Source organism: Bemisia tabaci, chromosome 3, assembly GCF_918797505.1.
Source record: "Bemisia tabaci chromosome 3, PGI_BMITA_v3".
Lineage (NCBI taxonomy): Eukaryota > Metazoa > Arthropoda > Insecta > Hemiptera > Aleyrodidae > Bemisia > Bemisia tabaci.
Window position 1 is genome coordinate 6,486,999 of NC_092795.1, and position 23,223 is coordinate 6,510,221.

Consider the following 23,223-nt stretch of genomic DNA (forward strand, 5'->3'; position numbering starts at 1 on the left):
TCTCTCATTAATCGGACAAATTTACTCCAAATCAACCTAACCTCATTTCGTGTTGTTTACTTTCTACATACATACATTCCAGTCGCTTTACAGCGCGCTCGGGCGCTCTGCGACACCTAATCGCCATCCTTGCCTATCGATCCAGAGGTCATCTGGTAGATGGCATCTTGTGATTTCATCTTGAATGCCACCAATCCACGATTTTGCTGGGCGTCTCCTACGTCTTCTCCCAGGAGGAACCCAATCTAGCACCTTCTTAGGCAACCTATCATCCGCCATTCGTTGAACATGACCATACCAGACAAGCTGTTTGGTCATAATTTCATGCACGATGTTCTGCTCGGCGTTCATGATCTCACGGACTCTTTCGTTCCTTACGTGATCTCTCCTCGAGATTCCGGCTGATCTTCGCCAGAAATCCATCTCAGTTGCCTTAAGAATCTTTTTGGTACGCTCTTTCATGGGCCACACTTCACTGCCGTAGGTCAGAATGCTTTTGATTATGGTGTTATAAATCATTCTCTTTTTTTCTTCGGAGATACTTTGATCCCAAAGAATCCTATTTAACATAGCAATAGCTTTCCTTCCCTGCAGGTTTCGATCTTTTATGGCTTGGTCCATCTTTCCATCCTGGGATACTCGAACTCCTAAATATTTGTAATGCTCGCAGCTTTTAATACACTGTCCATCTTCCAGCTCTATGTCTTGCTGATCCCCTCCAATCGTCAACTTTTCCGTTTTCTTGACACTGACCTCTAGGCCCCACCTTCGATATTCTAGCACTAATTTCCGAGTCATATATTCAGCGTCATCCGCATCCTGCGCGATCACCACCTGGTCATCAGCAAAACATAGAGTATACAATGTGTCCGTATCATTTAGGGGAACGCCCATGCCAGAGCACTTCTTTTTCCACTCTTTTAAAACGTGTTCTAGAAAGATCTTAAATAATGTAGGTGACAGACAACATCCTTGTTTTAAACCTTTAGAAACATAAAAACCACCAGATAACCTCCCTTGACATTTAATTCTAGTAAAACTTCCACAGTAATATTTCTTAATCGCATTCACAAGTCCATCACTAAAATTCGATTTTTTCAGGGCTTCCCAGAGTTTCACTAGTGGAACGCTATCATACGCTTTCTGAAGATCAACGAAAACTAGCTTCGTTGTTACTAGCTTAGCCTGCTTAGTTGTTTACTTTCTACCTACATCTAAATTTTATTTATTTCTTTTAAAAAAAGAAAGGAAGAAAAAACTCCTAATATTTTCTGCGAAGTATCATTAGATTTTATAGAATTTAATCAAGTGCTTGCTATACTACATACAAATACATAATTGAGACATACCTCGAAAGTGTTTGCGGCAGGATTTGGCAACGTAGCACAAAGAGATTTAATTTTCGTCCCCTCATTTGAATATTTGTTAGGGATGATAGTCGACTGGGGTGTGAATTTTCTATGTAGCATAGAGGGAGAGTGAAGAAGGAAATGAAGGGATAAGACCTTAGGGAGACACGCGCAAGAGGAAATTTTGGAAACTCGTCCTATTGCATGGTTAGATGGTTATTCATCACATTTTTCAGAAGCTTCTAAGTCGTATCTTTTATACACTCTCGGGAATGCTCACAGATTACTTACTACAGAAGCTTGAAATCATTAATATCTCAATTTTTCAAAAAATGCACTTATGCGCCTTGTCCTCTAAGCCCCACGATTCTTACTTTTATCTGTCTTACAAGGTCACATGGAGATTTTTTCTCCCGAAGCTTTTCGAAGGTTGCGAAGGAAAGCTTTCCAGGAGACTGTCAAATTTTTGTCAAATTGGGGCAAAAATTCTGTAGGAATTTTCGATGGAAAATTCAAGTATTTCAAAGAATAAGTTTTTATCAGTTTACTTCTGCTTCTTTCCAATAAACAGCTCATAGCTGCATTTTCATCCGACGAGTCTGAAAAGCTCTAAATATGGCAAATTAAATCTATGAATAGCTTCTTCGTCGACTTCGACTTTGTCACGACTAGCATTTGGTTAGGTTTTGTATGCCAAATTTATCAAAGTTATCTTGGAAAAATCACGGCAGATCTTAAACTGTTCACATTGGTTTGCCGGCGCAAAATAGGCAGTCGGAAACTTATAACCTCGCAAATGCCGGTATGAATGTTTTTTAACTAAACCCGCCCTTCATTATTACACTTCTTCTGATGTAATTTTAAAAGTCAGAATTAAAAAAAAAAAAAAAAAAAAAAAAAAAAAAAAAAAAAAAAAATTAAAAAAATGATTTAACACGAAGGGGTCCATTTAACAGAAGCCGCTAATTTATTGAACCGCTAAGTCAGGTTAAGTCGATTATTTACCCCAAAAAAATTAGTTTTAGGACCTATTAAGACTAAGCATCATGATTCGAAGTTTATTTAACCTGAAGGAAGTTTAAGGACCGTCGGGCATCGAACCCGGAATAGCAAGTTCCGCGGTCAAGCATCCTATCCACTTAGCCACCGAAGCTCATTGCAAGCTGAGAGCCGCCGCTCGCTCCCAGCTCGAAACGAGTACGCGCACTGACGCCTACAAACCTAAGGGGCTACTTTACGCATTGCGCAATGCTTGAAGTATCCCCTTGGGTTTGTAGGCGCCAATGCGCGTTTCGAGCTGGTAGCATAAACTTACCCACATTCGGACCGCGTTTAACAGAGAGGAACCAAGCCACATCAGCTATTGCCTAATTTAACTGGGCAATTTAATTTTTTACGAGAGAACGTTTGTGTGGATTCCTTGAAAATGTTATAGAGAAAATCCGCTAAATTTTGCACGAAAATCCGCACAGCCGTTTTCATGTAAAAAATTAAACTGCCCAATTCAATTTGGCAATAGCTGATGTGGCTCGGCTCCTTTCTGTTTAACGCGGTCCATTTAATAGGTCAGGGTGTTAAAATCTTGGTAATTTGACATCAAATTCGAAATTAGTGACTCAAGAAACAACACCCTCAGTAATGAGGAAATGTATAACTGCGTAATATCAGCGGTAATCGTCATATTCAGTTGTCAAATGTAAGCGATACTGTTGAAGGCGTTCTGAGCAACTATTCCGCCACCAAAGTGTTGCGCAGTATCAGACGAAAATGAAGGCGTACTGCCCCACGTAAGTACAGACTGGTATCGTTTAGCCTTGTGTGAGCCATAATTTTCGTGAGATTTGCGGCTTCTGTTCAATCGATTTTCTTGAAACTTGGTAGCAGGGGGTATTTTGACGTAAAGATTAAATTTTCAGTCGAATTTTCAAAATTCAACTATCCAAGATGACGAAAAAGTAGCCTCAAATGCTATGTTGGCGCCCTCGAAATTATCCAACCTAGCAGTCGAGAAACCTATTCTTTTTCTGCTCGGTTTAAGAATCTATGTTCGCTCTGTATTTTCCTTTTTAGCGCAGCTCTACCTGATGTTTATTTTTTTGTCGAAACTTTGAGTCGAGGAATGGGAATCTCCTCGCATGAGTTCAAGGCTTTGTTTACATTTACCAGTTTAAATAATTAATTCCTAAGGATGATTGACGATTTTATGCTGTTTTTATCGATTTTACGAGTCCTTTATTTTAAGTGATTTTTAGATTATTAATACTTACGTATAGTTTCTTGTGCTCGTTACTTGATGGCCTGACAAACAGGGCTATGCCCTAGTCGTTAGAACAAGAAGAGGAAGAAATAATTAAATCTGTATGACACTTCGGAGTGTCAAAATGTAATGTCTGAGACCAAAAATGCCTAAAAGCTATTTTAGGCGCGAACATGGATACGACCCAAAGTTATAATGGAGATAGTTCCTTTTGATTTAAATATGTTCAGTTGTACTGCGTTGCGTAATAGGGGAGGAAAAGTAGATTTGTTGGAAACGGAGACTTAGGAGCGAATACACTTGTTTCGATTCATTAATAAAACAGCGTCGGTGGTGAGTGGATGGCGAAGATGCTCGTAAGTTCCTCGGTTTATCACTGTGCTCCGCCGTCGGCGTTCCATCCCATCTCCAGGAAATATTCAAAGCAACCATCGCCGGCTTTGAGCGCAGAGCATTGTTGACGAAATTCCGCACAAGGGGTCTCTTGCACACAACGTCGCCTCGCTGACGTAAGGGGGTATCTCAATTTCCAAATGAGCCCTCTTCTCCGTAGAACTCTAAGCTTTCCGGGCTCATGTGGGAATACTACCGTGTTAAGTAAAAACGCCGTATGAACATTCGAGAATTGCCAAATTGCCTTCGATATAGTGTTTATTCTTCAGGAAAGCTATGTATATTTTCCCTTGTAATTTTCAGGAAATTTAGGTGAAGTTGCGAACAAAATTATCTGGAAAATCGGAAGAAAATGATTTACAAATTTTCCCGAAAATTCGTGGTTTACTAAAAGAAATTTGACAGCCCCTGGAGGCTCACACGGCATTTTTCCTTAGCACGGCATAATGGAGGTGCGCCCTTACGTCAGAGAAGTAACAACAAGAGGTTCAGTCAGCTGAAGAGACTTGGAATAGAAATAATCGCACCAACGTCAAGTTAAGCAGTGAGCACATCAAAATTGTTTGAAAACCACTTTTGACTCACAATGGACCGCTAGACAAGGTGCAAATTTAAGCATTGTGATGTAAATATTTTCATCCAAATTTTACTTGGAACATACTGGAAGTGACTCTTAACCAAGATATTAACATTTTTCGCAGCGTAAATTCGAACCGCCCGCCGATAAGCTTGTGCCACACTATCAAAATACTCCATCAAAATGTCAGGGTCAAGTGCTGTGATTGGTCCAAGTCATCGAATAAGCCAATCACAACACCTGACCTTGATATTTTGATAGCTAGTTTTGATAGTGTGACACAGGCCATTGAAATAATAGTAATCTACTTGCGTCAAATCTCACACTGAACGTTACTGTGGATAGCATATATGATGTGAAAATATGACAACATCAATTTCGGCGCTTTGGCTCAGCTCCTGCCGACGTTAATACTTTAAACAACACAGGGCGAGGAGAGGGCACTCTTCGAAAGCCTGCTAAAACCACCACCTATGCAGTTGAACCAGCATGCGTTTGAAGCGCCTGCAACATCGTATGAATACTCCAAGCATTGCACCTTCGAACACATATGCTTGCGCGAATGGACCAGTAGACAAGGTACTAATTCAAACATATTAAGACATGCTTCTTAACCAAACTTTCTTGCAGAACACGATTCGCGCAACTAAAATTACTGAAAGTACCTCCTGACCAAGATATTGACATTCTTCGATGCATAAATTTAAACTTGCAGCTCTGACAAAAAACATCAATCTACTTGAGTTAAATCGCATATTAAACGTCCTCGTGGCCGTCTCTGCATCATAAACATGTGGCAACCTCGATTTCGGTGACTCTGCTATTCTGCCGTCCTAAGGATAAATGCCGTATAAATATTAGAGAGTTGCCAAATTTTCTCCGATAATTTTTTTTTTAAAATGGGAGTTATGAATATTTTGTCTTGAAATTTTTGGAGAATTTAGAATTCATCGCCAGCAAAAGTCTCTGAAAATTAGAGAGAACTTATTCTCAGGTTTCCCGGGAAGTTCGTATTTTATCAAAGGGAATTTGGCAACTTATTTGATTAACTTAAAACTTTTTCGAGAACCTATTATATAGCACTTACTTTCTTATTGTTCTCTATGCTCGAAATGGCCATAGTGCGTAGAGAACAATAAGAAAGTAAGTGCTATAATCAGTTTTCAAAAAAGTTTTAAGTTAATCAAATAAGCTGTGTAGTGCCGATAAAATTTTAAAAAAATGTGCAATTTGCAACAACATAGTGAATTTGGCAACGCCTACAGGCTCATACGACGCTTCTGCTTAGCACGACAGTATTGAATGTTGTTCACACTTTGAACGACACAGGGATGGAAAAGGACCCTGCTTGCTTGAAAAACCTGCGGGTTGATTGTTAAAACTGATAGACAAAACAATAGACAAAGAAGACATAAGTATTATGTAGCGATCTTTTGGTTGAAACAGTTAGTCCTTATAGACTTAGGGAGAATATGATGGACTAACTGAAGCGTCTCTCGTGGGTTACCTAGAGTACCTGTATAGGGAGAGTAGCGACAGTTCGGTTCATGGAGGGCTTAGGGCCCAAAAGTGCAGCCACCCTTCTGAGCAACTTCTAACACACAAAATTTCACTGCCAGCCTACAGATTTCAATTCTAACCAAGATGGCTAAGAGTGTACATAAATGAGCGTTCTTTCGCAAAAATAAGTAAATTTATGCAAAAAGTAAACCAAATACATGCTTTCTAAACGACGGTTCGTAACAATTGTATTTGTAAATCGCTCTGGACATTCGAAATTCATAGGTTGGCTGCCCTTTTGGGCCCTAACTTTATTCGCGGAGGCATCGGTGAAGGCCTGATGGACTTTCGGAGTTTCAGATCTGTCGCTACTCTCCCTATACAGGTACTCTAGGGTTACCGTTAGTTAGTCCGTACCTCCTTTGTCCATCGCAACCACCCGTTTAAACCAATTGGATCCCTTCACATCCTTTTTGTCATCTTTGTCTATAGTATTGCCTATCGACTTCAACAATCGGCCCACTTGCAAGTCCGTTGCAGTGCACGATTTGATTAAAGTAGGCTCTTGTTATTCTTGCGAGCGGGAAATTCAAATAACTCGTAACCAATGCTGAATAAAAACAATCCCGACATTTTAGCGACCAGTTTGACAACGGCGTGTGTCGAGGGCAAAGATGGGGCGGACAGGAACCGCCCAAGAAATAAATAAACGCAAGTTTCGTCGAGTCCAATCGGGCTCTCATTCTGCTGTTGAAACAGAACTCGAATCGCCGGGAAAATAAAGAAAAAGGAATTATTAAGCCGAGAGCGCGAGGCGGCCGCGGCGGGCGGGAAAAATTGCACGCTTCGTTGAATGGTGGACGTCGAGCTCTCACGGTTCGCACGTGAGCAATGTACTGAAAAAACAGCGTAATGCCTATGGTAACCCTGCGGAAATTCGCTGTTTTTGCACTGTAAGAATACTGCCGTGATGGGCAGGGACAGCGTAACTTCAACGGGAACTGTATGGAAATTCGTCGTTTTTGCGGAAAATGACAGAATAGGGTTATCTCACCTGCTGCGAAGCCGGTGATTTAACACGCTTGACTTCGGATTAATGGGTCATCACTCAATTTATATATCGACGGTGAAACTACCAAACCACGTATCTCGGTTTGCGACGTCGTAGACTTCCTTTCATACTTTATTTTTTAAATGAAAAACTACCTAACATCCAGTCTTGAAAATTTCTGTGATTTTTCCTCTTTGTGCGGAGAAAATTCCGTGAAAATTTCAACGAATGATATTGATTTGGTCTACTTCAAAAAAATAAAATGTGAGCGTAGATTTTTAAACACCGCAAACGAGATACGTGGTTTGGTAGTTTCACCGTCGATATGCAACGAATCAACAGCTTGTCTCTCCTTTACTTCTTAGTATCCCGATTAGATCATTTCCAGACGCCAAAGAGAGGTAGTCGCAACCTGAGAAAATGTTACTTTCCAAATAACATTTTCTCTGGTTCAAGTAGTAATTTGCATTGCAAAGAGTAATCCATACTATTTGCAATTAGGAACTATAATCTCCGGATCATCTCTAAAAACATTTAAGTGCGTAGGAAAAGTAATGGTACATACGTTGTTTCAAAACTGAGACGGAAATTGTAGTTTCTGATTACAAAATGAAGTCCACTTGGAGACCCCGCTCTGTTGGCTTTCCCTATGTATAAAAGTTATTTTCAAAAGTCAACCCGACCAATCAGTGGCGTGGCGTGCTTTGCGATACATCGATTGTTTTGCCATTTAAACGTATGGTAGAGAATCGATTATTAAGGCGTTCGCTGCGAACACCCTGTTTATCGATCCTTTTCTATAGGTTTAAATGGCATAACAATCGATATATCGCAAAGCACGCCACGCCACTGAAAGAGATGAGCAATTGATTCAGCAATTTCAACCCAATATCTAAAAATTCGCCTATAGCAAAGTGCTCACCCCGACATTCATCAGCCATCATTTAACGATGACACTTCTATGATTTTATGCTCAACAGTTTGCTGAGAAATTATCATAGTATTGACCGTCATTGAAAGCTTGCGTTCCCTGAATACAATGTTGGATCGTTAGTGTGAAGTTTCCAATACATTTTGTCAATTAGGAAAGAATTTAATTGAGGGACCAACAGCGCCAAACCATTGGAAACCCAGCGAAGAGCGTAAAGCGGGGTAAAAATATTAAGGTACTAACCAATAGTATAATTCTCGTTACAATGCTTTTAAAAAAAATGTCTACAAATATCTTCACCAACTTATCAGCATTATCTTAGACAATATTCAAAACTCCTATAATGTAAATATTTGAAAATATTACTTCCAACCCTAAAAAAATTTATTGAACCATTGCTACTATTACTTAAAACAATTTGTCACCAATTAAAACAAAATTGTTAAAAATACCGTCGAATTTTTCATGAATCCACTTTTTGTTTTACTATTGGTTACCGTTTTCTTGGATTTCGTGATGAGCGTTTGTATCTTCGGATCTAGTTTTTTCTTCATCCTCAATATCGCCAATACTACCACGATTGTCATGATTACCACCACGATCACTTTATTTCCGTCATCACGCTCTTCATAACTGCCACCATCCTGAGCTTCAAGCTCTACTGAACCATTTTGCCCGCTTTCTGTGTTCAACTCTGCTTCCTGGAGTCTTCTGCTCTCGTCCAAATTTTCTAAGCTAGTTTTTTCGTCTTCTATCCGAGGTTCTTTTCCTTCATCACGCTCTTCATAACTGCCACCATCCTGAGCTTCAAGTTCTACTAAACCAGTTTGTCCGCTTTCTGTGTTCAACCCTATTCCTGGAGTCTTTTGCTCTCGTCCAAATTTTCCAAGCTAGTTTTTTCGTCTTCTATCCGAGGTTTCTTTCTTCTTCATCATCGTCTTCTCTCGTCGTAACGCCACCATCCTGCCAGTTCAACTCTCTCATACTAACCAAGTTTATTCCGTTTTTCTGTGTTCAACTCTACTTCCTGGAGTCTTCTGCTCTCGTCCAAAATTTCCAAGCTAGTTTTTTCGTCCTCTACCCAAGGTTCTTTATTGGCGTCTTTCGCCTTCTTTTTATCTTCATACTCGGCCCAATCGTCTTCATACGCCTGGATCTCGTCGTGAGACATTGGCTCTCCCACTTGGACATTCGTGAACCATAGTGCGCCATCGTGCGATTTCTGGTACGTCGGTACACTCTCTTCATAACTGCCACCATCCTGAGCTTCAAGTTCTACTAAACCAGTTTTTCCCTCCTGTGTTCAACTCTACTTCCTGGAGTCTTCTGCTCTCGTCCAAAATTTCCACGCTAGTTTTTCGTTCTCTACCCAAGGTTCTTTATTGGCGTCTTTCACCTTCTTTTTATCTTCATACTCGGCCCAATCGTCTTCATACGCCTCGATCTCGTCGTGAGACATTGGCTCTCCCACTTGGACATTTGTGAACCATAGTGCGCCGTCGTGGGATTTCTGGTACGTCGGTTCGTCCTGTATTTCTCTGAGATTCGAGCAAATCAGCTTTCCTCCCTCGAATATCTTATTGTCTCTGAACTGGATAGTCTGATTTGGATCCGGACTTTTTCCTTGAACGATGAGCTTTTCCAGTTTTATGTCAACGTATCCGGTCGTAATGAAATTGAGTCCGTAAGACGATCCAAAACCACTCATCGAGTGTTTGCCGGGACCGGAAAATTTAACACCGCTCGGGGTTATTTCAACATTCCTTTTTTGAAGAGCTGGAACATTGTTTGTCGTGGTACTTGAAGGAATATCATTCAAAATGTCTATGGGCTTTGGTATCTTCGTGTCAATTTTTACAAGACTCGCAGCAGAGACACCATTCGAAATTCGCTGTTAAAAGGAATTGACTTGGATTAGTTTTATTACTGAAACTAAGTTGAAAAGGATTTGGATTTGAGTATTTTATTATATGTAGAACAAAATTATAGCTTGATTGCGGCTATACTATAAATTACATGACTTGTATAAAACCCCTAAGGAATCTCGCAGCACAGCTGAACTCCTGGTAGTCTCATTAACATTGTTTCTATCTCGAGACTTTAGCAAAGCATAATACATTATAACTCTCAATTTATACGAAACCGCCCAATAGATGAGTTTTTGTGCGGTATCGCACAGAACTTAAGCTAAATTCTAAACTAAATTCTGTTACTTTTAATTTTTTCATCATTTTTACGAGGGCTGTATACACCCGCTCTATTCTTTTATCACACTCGATCCCGCCACCAATTTCCCAGTATTCTCGTCATAAAAGTCACAAGGATCAGCTCATGGAACAATGAAATGTTGAATTTCTCACTTTTATCGATGTATTCTACTTTTTCATTTATGGCGGGATTTTGGCGGGATTATGTCCGCGGGATTTTTTTCAGTTGAGATTTTATCGGTAAATCCTATATAGAACTTTTAAGGAACAAATTGGTGGGTTCTCTTGTCATAAACTCTTATCATTGAAAAAACATTGGTTTTTATAGAAAAACACCAAAAGTATCACCTCTGTAGATCCTATAAAATCAAATGTTAATATGAATTTTGTTCTGCTAAAGTCTTGATGATTGCAATAGCGGAAGAACTTAGACTTTCTTGGTCACTACACCAATTTCATTTGAGTTCCGACTTAATTGCTTTTCATAGCACTGGCTATCGTAAAACCGCAAAGGAGGAGTATCGTTTTGGGCCTTTTCCGGCCCCACCTGAATTTTGCTAAATGTTTCATATTTTCAAAGTACTAGTCTTAGGTAGACTCTGTGCCAAATATTAGACCGAACGGAGCCCATGCAAGGGCGCAGCAGCGCCTCAAACCCAAAATCCTGGAATCGAAAAATAATTTCGGAAAGAACGTAAAAAAATACATAAAAATGTGATTTGTACCTTTTCCCTACGTTGCCAAATTTTCCAGAAAAATCGTCCTGAAGCGCCAAAAATGCCAAAAATTGGATGAATCATCACGTCAAAGAGGAGAAAGTGTCCCACGATCCACATGAATGTCATAATTCACTTCCTGGAACCTTCGACGTGACGATTCATCCAATTTTTGGCATTTTTGGCGCTTCAGGACGATTTTTCTCGAAAATTTGGCAACGTAGGGAAAAGGTACAAATCACATTTTTATGTATTTTTTTACGTTCTTTCCGAAATTGTACACGGTCGTTTCTAGATTAAATTAAGTTTCAAACACGTAAACTTGAAAAAACCCCTAAAAATTGGTGAAAATTGGCAACAATGGACCGTTAGGCCTTTTAAAATTCACAGGAAGCCATTTTTATGGCCAGATATGAAAAGCACGTAGAAAAATACATATAGTACACACCCATAGAGGATGACTAAGGTCGAAAAACATTCAAAAGAGCTGCCTTCATGTATAAAAAGGCCGCTAAAATCGACATCTCGGTCAATTTTCACATCGTGGGAATCCAGGTACAACTATGATATTTTAATATGTTGTATGGATGAATAAGAGCTGTTACCTGGTACAATATGAAAGTTGTACTCCCCTTTCTTGAACCTTAGGCGCGGCGATTTATCGATTTTTTGCCGTTTTTGACACTTTGGGACCAATTTTCTCGGAAATTTGGCAACGTAAGAAAAATTTTACTGAACATTTTTTATTCATTTTTTTACGTACTTTTCAAAAATGTACATAGTTTTTGGATTAAATTAAGTTTTGAATGTGTTAAATGGAAAAAAACCCTAAAAATGGGCCAAAAATGGCAACAATGGGCCATAAGGTCCCTTAAAATTTATCGGAGGCCTTTAAAAAGGCTAAAAACGGATAGTACGCAAAAAAATACATAGGAATCATCTGCTGGAAGAGTGATAACAGTCGAAAAAGTCGACGAAAATAATTATTTTTCGATTCCAGGATTTTGGGTTTGAGGCGCTGCTGCGCCCTTGCATGGGCTCCGTTCGGTCTAATATTTGGCACAGAGTCTACCTAAGACTAGTACTTTGAAAATATGAAACATTTAGCAAAATTCAGGTGGGGCCGGAAAAGGCCCAAAACGATACTCCTCCTTTACAAAATGCTACTCACTAAATGTTGCACTTTGAAAATTTAAGAAATTTTACCCCTTAGTGATCGTGACAATTTTTCTCAGAAAGAAAACTACTCACAAAAAATATAAACTTACCAAACACATATATCCAAAAAGTAGGATAAGAGGAGAACTCATCACACGCGTCAGCATATTTGCGTCGGTAGTCGAACTCCATGTGCCGTGCCTGCGCAAAATCTTGCACTTTCAAGCTCCAGTCTGTGTCTGCGCCAACGCCAAAAAAAGCTTTTAACCTTCTGTACGTCAGAGGTTCTACTTTTATTTCACCCATCAAAAAAGCATTGCGCCACACGCAATTTCACCGGATTTCCGTTCTACAGTCGTCAAATTTCTCTCTTCCAGGAACGAGAGCATTAAATTTGAGAAAAACATGAGAATTAATCTAAAGTTTCGAATTGTAATGCAAAAATTTTTCTGCGTTTTGGTCGAAAGGAGTCTGCCAGTATCACCGACGGTTCAATCTCAAGTCTGAAACTAACCGCAGGAAGCAACTACTTAAAATTATCTAACGATGTATTCTCACACTCCCGAACTAAGTTTGTCCCTTTCAGGGAAGTTTGAAGACGTTCGAAAATCCGTATTTTAAAAAATAAGAAGATTTGAAACACACATTCTGCCGTGTGTTTATGGCGTTAAAATTACAAAAATTCTCTTTCGATGCTGGCATTTTTCAAATCCCAAATTTTGAACTTTAAAAGTTTTAACAAATTTTATTTGAGTTTTGGAGCCAATTTGAAAGCCCGAACGTCCTAAAGTGGCCGCCTTGATACAGTTCGGATATGATTCAGTTAAAATTCGTCCAGTGGGTCAATTGCGCTAGGCACAGAATCGTGATTCGATGCTTGATTCTTTTAGATTAGCTAAAAATAATAATACGAGGGTCATCCAAAAAGTAAGGTTCCCTACCTTTTATCTTTCGAACGAAAAGAGATAAATCAAATCCGTAAAAATAAACATATTAGGCATACTCTAAGCTTTAAAACAAGCTCAAGTTTTTGAAAATCGGTCGAGAAATTCGCGAGGAAACTCAATTTTACTGAGACGACCTCCTGTCGCTGCGTGCCCACCTCCGAGGTCAGGATGCGCGGAGAGTCATTTACTTCAGACTCGGCTCATCGCCTCTAAACATCAAACCATGAATGAATTCAAAAGATTTCATAAAGTAGGTCTTGTCTTACTTTTTGAGATAGTCTCCGCATCTTTTTTTGAAATTTCTGGTATCATTACAGCAGCTTTTTCATGCCCTCCGCGTAAAAGGTCTCGTTTTGGCTCCAAAACCAGTCATTGCCAGCGCTCTGCACCTCTAAATCGGTTGGAAATCGCTTTCCACAGTGGGAGTTTTTCATCTCAGGAATAGACGAAAGTCACCTGAGGCTAAATAAAGAGAGTACAGAGGATTGGGGAAAAAGTTTACCACGAAAAACAACTGATTTGGAAGTGCAGAGCGCTGGCAATGACTGGTTTCGGAGCCAAGACGAGACCGTTTACGCGGAAGGCATGAAAAAGCTGCTGTACTTCATGATACCAGAAATGTCAAAAAAAGATGCGGGGACTATCTAAAAAAAAATTGTAAGGCCTACTTAATGAAATCTTTTGAATTCCTTTTTTATTTGATGTTTAGAGGCGATGAGCCGAGTCTGAAGTAAGCGACTCTCCGCGCATCCTGACCCCGGAGGTGGGCACGCAGCGACAGGAGGTCGTCTCAGTAAAATCGAGTTTCCTTGCGAATTTCCCGACCGATTTTCAAAAACTTGCGCTTGTTTTAAAGCTTAGAGTATGCCTGATATGTTTATTTTTACGGATTTGATTTATCTCTTTTCGTTCGAAAGATACAAGGTAGGGAACCTTACTTTTTGGATGACCCTCGTATCTGTCCTAACAGAACTTTTCTACGTTCAATATTGACCGAGACACCGCCCCTTGACAAGCCGGGTTTTTGACGCCATCCTCCGCGGTAGTGACATCTTTGGTTTCTTCCACCTTGCTTTCATTAATCGGTGTGACGCACTTTGCACTGATTACTTACCGTGAAACTCGGATGAAAGCAAGGTAGAAGAAACCAAGGATGTCACTATCGCGGTGGATGACGTCAAAAACTCGACTTTTCAAAGGGCGGTATCTCAGTTAATACTGAACATAGAAATTTGCTGTTTGGGCAGATCTTATTATTTTTAGCTGATCTACAAGAATCAAGCATCAAAACACGATTCTGCACCACCACAACTGACCCATTGAACTATATTCTTCAATAGGGGACTAAAATTTCTGACTTGCTTAAGAATCAACGTAGGTGCTCCTGCTTATAGTTTCCTTATGCAGGTAGGTGCAAAATTATTTATACTGCAAAATGCAGTCCTATTAGCCGCCGGTGTAGTGACCCTTTCGAATCTTATCATTCATCTGGATTTCGGCGAAAACGACAAGGCTGATGGTGGCATGGTGGGCGATGCTCGGAAAAGTTGTCAAGCTAGTGACTCAAACTGCGGAGGGGAGGGGTCGAGGGTCACACGTGATTATTAAATTAGAGACACGAATATCGTGCAGATATTTTTACAAGCCCGGGACTCGGCAGGAGTCCTGATTACAGGGTGGCACAAGTGCGCCCTCCCCCGCCGCCCGGCCGTCCCGCCAAACACCCGCCGCACCTTTGTGGCCTCAGAGCCTCCCCCCCTTCCTCGGGCTCTTCCCTGTCCTCCCGAATATCGCCCCGCAACCGTGGCACCCTTGCCGAAGTGCACTAAATATTGCAATTAAAAACTACTGTCTCTGACTTATTTTGGAAAGATTGTATAATGCGAACATGGTTTTTTAGGCAGATTGGTGCTTTTACTGATAGGCTACCGAGTGTAGCATTGCCACACAGTGGATCGACTCAGTCAGAGAGATCGGACATTGAATTTTTGACTGAAACTGTAAATTTTGATGTTTAATTCGTCACATTTAAACTGTAAGGGATGCCTCTCAAAGAAAATTTCACGAGGAAATCAATGGAAGCACTTTTAAAATCTCAGTTTTACATAAACGGAGTTATAAGCGTTTAAAGTTACCAAATTTTGTCCGGCCTCTCCTATTGACTCGGTCCACTGTGTGCCGTGCTAAGGAAGAGCGCCGTATGAGTTTCCAGACGTTGACTTTTCACTTAAAATCATGAACTTTCGGAGAAATTTGTACAAATGTGACTTCCAATTTTTCAGAGAATTTTATTTGTAATTTGATCTGAAATGTCAGAAATTTCAGGAAGAACATCCCTAACTTTCCTCAAGAATAAATGAAGAGCTTTAAGGAAAAGGCGCATAAGTGCAGATTTTGCTACTTCGAAGAACGTGTGTTTAGAGTTTCAAAATTACATGGATCCTTATGGTGGATAATAAGTTCAAACTGACTTTTTCATGCTTAAAATTTGGAATTTGAGAGCGAATTTTTCACGGAAGATGCATTAAGCCCAGTTTTACTGCAAACCATTAGAATATAATTTTTTTCAAAAACTGCACTTATTCGCATTGTCCTCAAAGCTCCTCAAATATTTTCTGAGATGAAATTTGACGACATTCGAATTCTCCTACGGCGTTTTTCCTCGGCGCACGATACATCGAGTCGATTCGAGAGTTCGGACTTGAAATTTGTTACTAAAACTGCAAATTTTGATGTTTATTTCGTTATATTTTAAATGTCGATGGGTGCTTATGAAAGGAAATTTCACGAGAAAACCAATGGAACCACTTTCAGAACCTCGAAGTGTTGTATAAACGGAGTTATAAGCGCACACTTCTAGTAAAATTTTGCCGTGTTTGTTCAGTGTTGCAAAACTTTATTGTAATCTTAGACCTCGACTATCATTTTAAAAAAAAATAGACAGTATTTTATGTAACTCAGAAATCATTCGGTCTGCGTTTGCCGCTGCTTTCTCGCTCTTTCGCCTCTCTTTCTCTCTCCTGCGATCTTCCTTCTTTTTCTGCCTTAGCTCCTCCTCAGCATTTAGCTCCTCATCAGCCTTGAACTCCTCGATCTCCTTCGGTGACATCGGTGACCCCAATGAGAGATTTGTGTACCACATGGCTCCATCCGGGGTTTTCTGGTACGTTTGTTTAGTGGGTAATGATCTACTATCCGTGCACACGGTTTTACCATTGATTGTAACAACACCTAATTTTGCCCGGATACTTTGCTCTTTATTGGGACTTTTTACGATTAGCCGAAGACCTTTGTGATTTTCAATGCGGAGATAGTGGCCTTTAGTCAGGTACACGCCGTAAAGGTACGAATAGTTGTCCGTAATCTTGTTCCCAGTGCGTAAGTCATCATCGTCAAGTACCATGTCGGGTGTTACACGCCTTACTACAAGCCGCGGTTGGGTATCGTCAACTTTTTCTGTCGGTTCGTCGCCGGGTTGTTCCTCTGCATCCACTTTCAAAAGTGTTTCGTTGAGACCAGTGTCGTTGAATCTTGCTTGCGTGTTGAGCTCTGTATTACTTCCCTGCTCAACTGAGACAGCTTCTGCCAACTCCGCATACTTGTTGATCTGAAAAAATCATACACCTTAGATTATTTGAGTTCTTAAGAGTGTAAGCGATCAAATAGACATTCATTTTTTCGTTGAAGGGCAACAATACTTTCGGACAATCCCTCACGATGGAGAGAGAGAATAATTTAAAGTGTTATTTCTCATTTTGGATGCACAGTTGAATAGTGTTCAACGGATTTGATTGGACCAGGAAACATTGATTACCAGGAAGTACGACCTCTGACCGTTATGAGGTCGAAACTGCAGAATCTGCAGGGTTGGTTTCGCAGGTCCCCTTGAATTAATCTAAAAAAACGGGCTCATCTTTCTTTTTCTGAAAGGCGCACAAATTATGAAAATCGTTCTTAAGAACAAACTATGACGAGTAATGAACATTTACCTCGTTCAAATAGGAGTAGTCACAATTTTATCGCGTGGTACAAAAAAACCTGGATCAAATAAAATGTTCAAAATCTGAATAAGGCGGGGCTCATGCAGAGACTCTCAATTGTGGTTAGCCACAAAAATAATGGAAAACGACTTAATGGAACTGTGACAAAAAAGGAAAATGTTCGGGCTCAGAGAGTTTATAGTAAAGATGATGAGGTCCAAATAACATAATTAGTCCTTTAAGTCCGGAAATTCATTACAGGTTTCGTGGCGCAAACAAGCTTAGTGATCATAAAATAATGGCAGAATAATTTAATGTGCACGGTAAAAAATTTTACAGCAGTATCCGCACCCTGAGAATTTTGGCAGCTGGAGCTGACATTCGCGGTTCCGGCTGCTGAAATCCGGCGTATCCCGCCGAGGATTCGGCAGTTCTGCCGAATTTGAAAAAGTTCGTATTAAAATTTTTTAAAGCAACCTATTAAAGATACGATCTCGTGTTTAAGAATTGCAAAACTTACCAGAAGTATGAGCGCAAAAAGTAGACACGGGGAGCGGTGCTTGAGCAACGCCATGATTCCACCAAAGTAACCAACAACTGGTATTTTCAACGCCGCAACCTTCCGTTTTATACATCTTGCTCTGCATTTCTCGTAATCCAGAGTATACAATATGCGTTCTCTGGATTCCGTGAAAATGCAGAGGGGGGATTGAGTCATCGCCATCAGACGACAGAAACCAATTTTTTAAGTATTTTTTGCTACTACCATTAGTGATTTCTCCTTGAATCTGCGCGAGAATATTTTAGTGACGCATACATTTTCCGCTCATTTTTTATAAAAAAGCGAAAAACGGAATAAAAAAACAGGTGGAACCGAAGCGGATAAAGGTGTTCCAATCTATTGAAATTTTCAAAAGATGGACTGAAACTGAAATATATGATTTTACTCTAACGCCTATCACGCATTTCACAAGAATTTTACAGTTTGCTTCCTTTCACACTAACTTTGTCCTCTGAAATAAAGCTACAAATGGAGTGTTGGAATCAACCGAGCATGAAATATGTACTTAATTCTGCTGAAGAAAAACATATCGTCAAAAAGGGATGAATCGTTTTTCCTTCCAGAGATTCTGCGTCATAATATCATCTGAGGCTTTTAAAATGTCACAGCAACTTTGTCCTCTGGAATAAAGTTGGAATCAACCAAGCAGAAATCATAGACTTAATGCTGCTGGAAATAAATATGGTGAAAAAGACATGAATAATTTTTCCCTCCAGGTATTCTGCGTAATAATTTCATCTGAGGCTTTTATAAAATTTCCAGGTCCAATGACATTGGTTCGAAGCCGCAATTTGCTTTAGCTCAGAAGAATTTATCATGTCATAAGGAATTTTGTTTTTCGTTTCTCTGACAGATGGAACAAAAGACCTGCTAACTTTTTGATCTCAAATGCGTCAATTAGTAGGTGTTCTGTGAATTCCAGAGTATACCGACACGGGGAGATATTGTATCGCCGCGTCAATTCAATCATTTCAATAAGGACAGAAAAATGGGCCACCGTTGATTCACTGCGGAATTTTCCCCAGTCACGAAATCTCTTCACCCCCAGTTTTTAGTCAATGTGAACCAAAAAATGGGAATAGAGTTCTCAGTAAACTACGATGGAAACTTTTCCCGAGGATTGAGGTGCTTTCCGAATAAAGGACACGTATCATAAAATTGCGCTCTGAGAAAAATGCATTTGAATTTTTCACTACAGCATCTCCGGCCATTAACGGTGACTTAGGTCGGAACTAGGATACTTAGATCAAAGTTTACAACTCTAGAACGGAATAATACCATTTTTAAAACTTGCACTTCTTATAGTACTTTGGAAGGAATTTTTTTTAAAATTTTTCGTCATAGGTCCTTCTTCCGTAAATGCGGACCGCTGGTTACAGGTTTTGGCTTTCAAAGCTGGACCTATGAGACATAAACGACTTTTTACACGAAAATAAAGGTTTTATCAATAAATTTTATTTTTGTTTTACCTCTGAGTGACATCGAGAGAAGCTAGAGTACATTAATTCAGTAGGATACTTTCTTCATTCCCATATGTCTCGGAGTAACCTATGGTTTCGGTCGATTTAACCAAAGTTTCGGTCAACCAACCTAGTTATTTCGGTTCATCTAACCGAAAAAAAGTGCCTCAGAGTAATCAAGAACACTGGCATTTTTAACTGTGTATGCTCTCATTTGAGAAAAGTATGGTTTGAGCCACAGTGCTATTAGTCATCATCAACAGACTCCTTGGTAATGAAGATCGTGAATGAAATCGCTTTCACCAAAAGTGTGGTAAGTGCTACCAAATGTCTGCTTATCTTCTCCCTAAAGTGTCGTGGTGTTAAAAATCAATAAGACTATTATCAACAGAATTCACCATCTACGGTGAAACCACCGGATCAAGTATTTTGGTTTGCGACGTTTTAGACTTCCTGTCATGGTCTATGTTTTAAATAGAAAACCCTTCAACGTCAATTTTTGAAAACTTATAAGGTTTGCCCTCTCAGTGCGAAGAAAACCCTGTGAATACTATGAGGTATGATATTAATTCATTTTCGTTCAAAAAAATAAAATGGAAGCGAAGATTTTTGAGCACCACAAACGAAATTCAGTCGCTCTCGCTATACTTCTGGTGTCATTTGGCCCGCGTTGAGCAGAAAGGAACCAAACCACATATGCTGTTGCCAATTTAAATGGGCAATTCAATTTTTTTCATGGAAACGGATGTGCGGATTTTTGTGCGCATTTCTTTGGATTTCTCGCATGGTACGGGGCTAATTCCATAACATTTTCAAAGGAATCCGCACCAACGTTCTCTTGTAAAAAATGAAATTGTCCGGTTGAATTTGACAAAAGCTGATTTTGCTTGGTTTCTTTCTGCTAGACGCGGTCCATTTAGCATAATTTTCTTTATCAAGGTTGTTGTTGTTCCCCCTCCCCCCTTTTTTTTTTTCTTTTCAAGTTATGTGAGGTTTTAAATCCATTTGAGGATCCACAACCTTGAATGAGTATTGGGCTAGAGTTAGTAAACAATTATCCATTTATGCTCCAGGCATGCATTCAAATTTTCAAGGATTAAGGCCGAGTGGAGTCTGTTTCGCTAGATCCACTCGTCAGTTCCTTGAAACTATTTCGCTACCACCGAGGTTCGAGCCCGGTTCCTATTGGTCTAGAGCCAGACGGGCTGACTGGTAGGCCAACCTGCGGGTCGATTATTGAAATTGATAGACAAAGCTATAGACAAAGAAGACAAAAGGGATTTGGAGGGATCCTATTGGTGGAAGCGGGTGGTTGCAATGGACAAAAGACGTGGGTGATAGACTAACTAACGGCAACCCACGGGAGACCCGATAGTTAGTGCATCATTTTCTCCCTTAATCTATAAGAGCCACCCGTTTCCAACTATAGGATCGCTTCTTACTCTCTTCTCTATGTCTTCTTTGTCTATCGCTTTGTCCATAAATTTCAATAATCAGTCCGCTGGCCTGGCTTTCATCAAGATCAATTTCCACGAGATTCAAGTTCCTGAGAGAATCATCATCATCCATTTCATCGAGATCGGTGATTTTTGAAAGACCCTACACTTTATCAACGTTGATTTTTCCGGGTGCAGAATCTTCGGCCGGAGAAGCGGCAGCCCCGTTTCGGGGGTGGTCGCGGGGGGCGCAGTAAAAGTCGACGTTGCGGAAATCCCCCGGGCCGGGAGGAGTCGCGGGCTCGTAAGATGGCGAATTTGTGGAAACGTAAACCGCTATCGGAGGAATTCGGGCCGGAGGATCAATAAGCCGGATCCACGATAGCCGAGGAGACCTCCGTCCTCGCAGTTGTAGCCGAAGCTTGTCGCTCAGCAAAGTTGCATGTTCAGCGGCTCCCGAGACCCGGGCAGCTCTAATGCGCCGACATGCAAACTTGTATGTGGCTAAAATAAAATGCCCCCCGCCCCCGCCCCCTCGCGCTGCCGACCCGGACAGGCGACTGCCCTGATAAATGGAAATCGTCTAACTCATAGCGGTCACCTTGTGGAAATACGCCGTTATTCTGTCAAGAGAGCAGCGGTTTCAAAATTAACCACTACACGGAGAAAAAAACTTCGTGCGTAGGACCCGAAGTTTAGGTCATATGGATCTCTGAAGTTTTCGGACTAAGCATCTGAACACTTAAGGTCTAGCTACCGAAGTTCAGGTCAGAAATCTGAAACTTCAGTTCTTACATCTGAAGTACTTCGGGTTTCACATACGAAAGACTTCAGATGTAAGAACTGAAGTTTCAGATGTCTGACAAGAACTTCGGTAGCTAGACCTTAAGTGTTCAGATGCTCAATCCGAAAACTTTAGAGATCCATATGACCTAAACTTTGGGTCCCACGCACGAAGTTTTTTTTTCCGTGTAGACAAAGTACTAAGTTAGGGTTTCTGATACGTGTTTCTTAACCAACATGTCACATAGAACACGATTGTAACGAAATTTACTGGAGTCAACTCCTAGCCGAGATATTTAATGTTTTTTTATGCGTGAATTCAAGTCTCCCGCTCATGAATGCACAATGGCTTACGTGAGTCAAATCGCCCATTAAACGGTACCATAGCAGTCACTGCGATACGAAAATATGGCAAGCTCAATCTTGACGCTTTGTCTCAGCTGTACAGCAAATTGTTTACACTTTGAACAATAAAGGGTGGGAAAAGAACTATGTTTGATTGAGAAGCCTGCCAAAACCGTTGTACTGCGCGATTTGACCCACGTACAGTTTCGTGTTTCTTGTGACCGGACAATTCAAATCTCCCGTGACCAATGTCAAATAAAAACGTTAATATTAGACAAGTTAGAAGTTGATTTCGGTAATTTTCAATGCAAAAATCGTGTTCTATGTGGAATTTTGGCTGAGAGGCATGTATCAGACTGCTTAAATTCGTATCTTGTCTAAGGTTCCATTGATGGTTTTGGAGGACAAGGTGCCCAAGTGCAGTTTTTGCTTTCTCAAGAAATTCGTGTTTGAAGTTGCAAAATTACATGGGGCCTCATGGTGGAAAGAAAGTTCAAACTCACTTTTCTTTTGCCTGATAATGTGATTTTAGTGATGGATTGTTTACAGAATATATTTCAAGACTAGCTCTACAGTTGAAATCATTAATATCTCTTTTTTTTAAACAACTGCACTTATGCACCCTGCCCACAAGCCTCTCAAATGAAGTTTTGAAAAATGGAACTTACTCGTTTAAAGTTTTTTTGGCAATATCCATACACCGTAAAACTGCACCCATAGCTGAGTTCAATCTGTGGCACAGGCTCCCCATTACAGCCCCTTTGTGGAGAAAAAAAGGGTTTAGTGGTGCACCTCCCTTGCTAACAATTTTAATTTTTTAACCCCTTTTTCACGGAATTCGAGGCATTTGTTTGCGTCCCTGATCATTCAGATTTGCGGTCCTGGCTGCCAGTTGTACTGAACATAGAATTGTGTTATGATGAATTTAGATTATTGATCAGCGAAGAATAATGAGATTCGTCCGAACACCAAGTTTTCTTGTTCAATATCAAAGGACATACATGCATGAAATTTGCCTCATCCGTGGTTTATGTCGAGCAAGCGTGGATTTATATGTTGCATAGATTCCACGTGGAAATTGAGGTACGCACTTCCGTTAAAGGAAAGATGACACGTGTATCGTTAATTCTTGAATCCAAGGTGGAAGAAACTGTAGTCATAGTATGCATCACTATAGTGGACGACGTCTTAAATTGTATTTTTCGAGTGGTGAAATCTTCGCTAAATCGGTACTTGAAATCAAAGCGTCTGGACATATCCTAATAGGTATAATTTACAACTCTATCAGTTTAAACATTCAAAAGGCAATTTTGTAGCTAATACAACTGACCCATTTGGCAAAAATAGTACCGAATGCTCGGTAGATCATATGCCGAGATCACACAAATCTATTTCACCGAAAAGTCTCGTAGTTGACGAACGCAAGATGCAAAGAATCAGCCCAGTGTCTACATTTTCACAGAAAGGGTGAGAATAGGTCGTTAATACTAATTGAAAACCATATCAAGGGTACGAACAAACATTTATTTTTACAACACTCAAAATTGTTAACACTCCTGAATATTCAATAA

The 23,223-nt window shown here is 40.2% G+C and overlaps 3 protein-coding genes across 3 annotated transcripts in view; 1 reads left to right on the forward strand and 2 right to left on the reverse strand.

Annotated features, from left to right (window-relative positions):
* The window catches only part of LOC109030794 (leucine-rich repeat, immunoglobulin-like domain-containing kekkon 5 protein), a 628,607-nt gene that overhangs the window by 143,673 nt on the left and 461,711 nt on the right, over positions 1-23,223 (forward strand). The window lies entirely within an intron of this gene.
* LOC109030796 (uncharacterized) lies at positions 9,121-12,401 on the reverse strand. The gene is made up of 2 exons (XM_019041940.2): positions 12,250-12,401; positions 9,121-9,949 (listed from the first exon to the last, which is right to left on the reverse strand). The coding sequence occupies exons 1-2, from the start codon at positions 12,304-12,306 to the stop codon at positions 9,368-9,370; spliced, it is 639 nt and encodes a 212-aa protein (XP_018897485.2). The 5' UTR covers positions 12,307-12,401; the 3' UTR covers positions 9,121-9,367.
* On the reverse strand, positions 15,962-17,730 carry LOC109042832 (uncharacterized). Its single transcript, XM_072297687.1, has 2 exons — positions 17,587-17,730; positions 15,962-16,693 (listed from the first exon to the last, which is right to left on the reverse strand). The coding sequence occupies exons 1-2, from the start codon at positions 17,638-17,640 to the stop codon at positions 16,013-16,015; spliced, it is 735 nt and encodes a 244-aa protein (XP_072153788.1). The 5' UTR covers positions 17,641-17,730; the 3' UTR covers positions 15,962-16,012.

Excerpts from the sequence above, each read along its gene's own strand:
- LOC109030796 (XM_019041940.2), bottom strand. The coding sequence starts at position 12,306 with ATGCTGACGCGTGTGATGAGTTCTCCTCTTATCCTACTTTTTGGATAT. Across the intron at positions 9,950-12,249 it reads TTTTTGGATATATGTGTTTG|CGAATTTCGAATGGTGTCTC; the intron begins GTAAGTTTATAT and ends TCCTTTTAACAG.
- LOC109042832 (XM_072297687.1), bottom strand. The coding sequence starts at position 17,640 with ATGGCGTTGCTCAAGCACCGCTCCCCGTGTCTACTTTTTGCGCTCATA. Across the intron at positions 16,694-17,586 it reads TTTTTGCGCTCATACTTCTG|ATCAACAAGTATGCGGAGTT; the intron begins GTAAGTTTTGCA and ends TGATTTTTTCAG.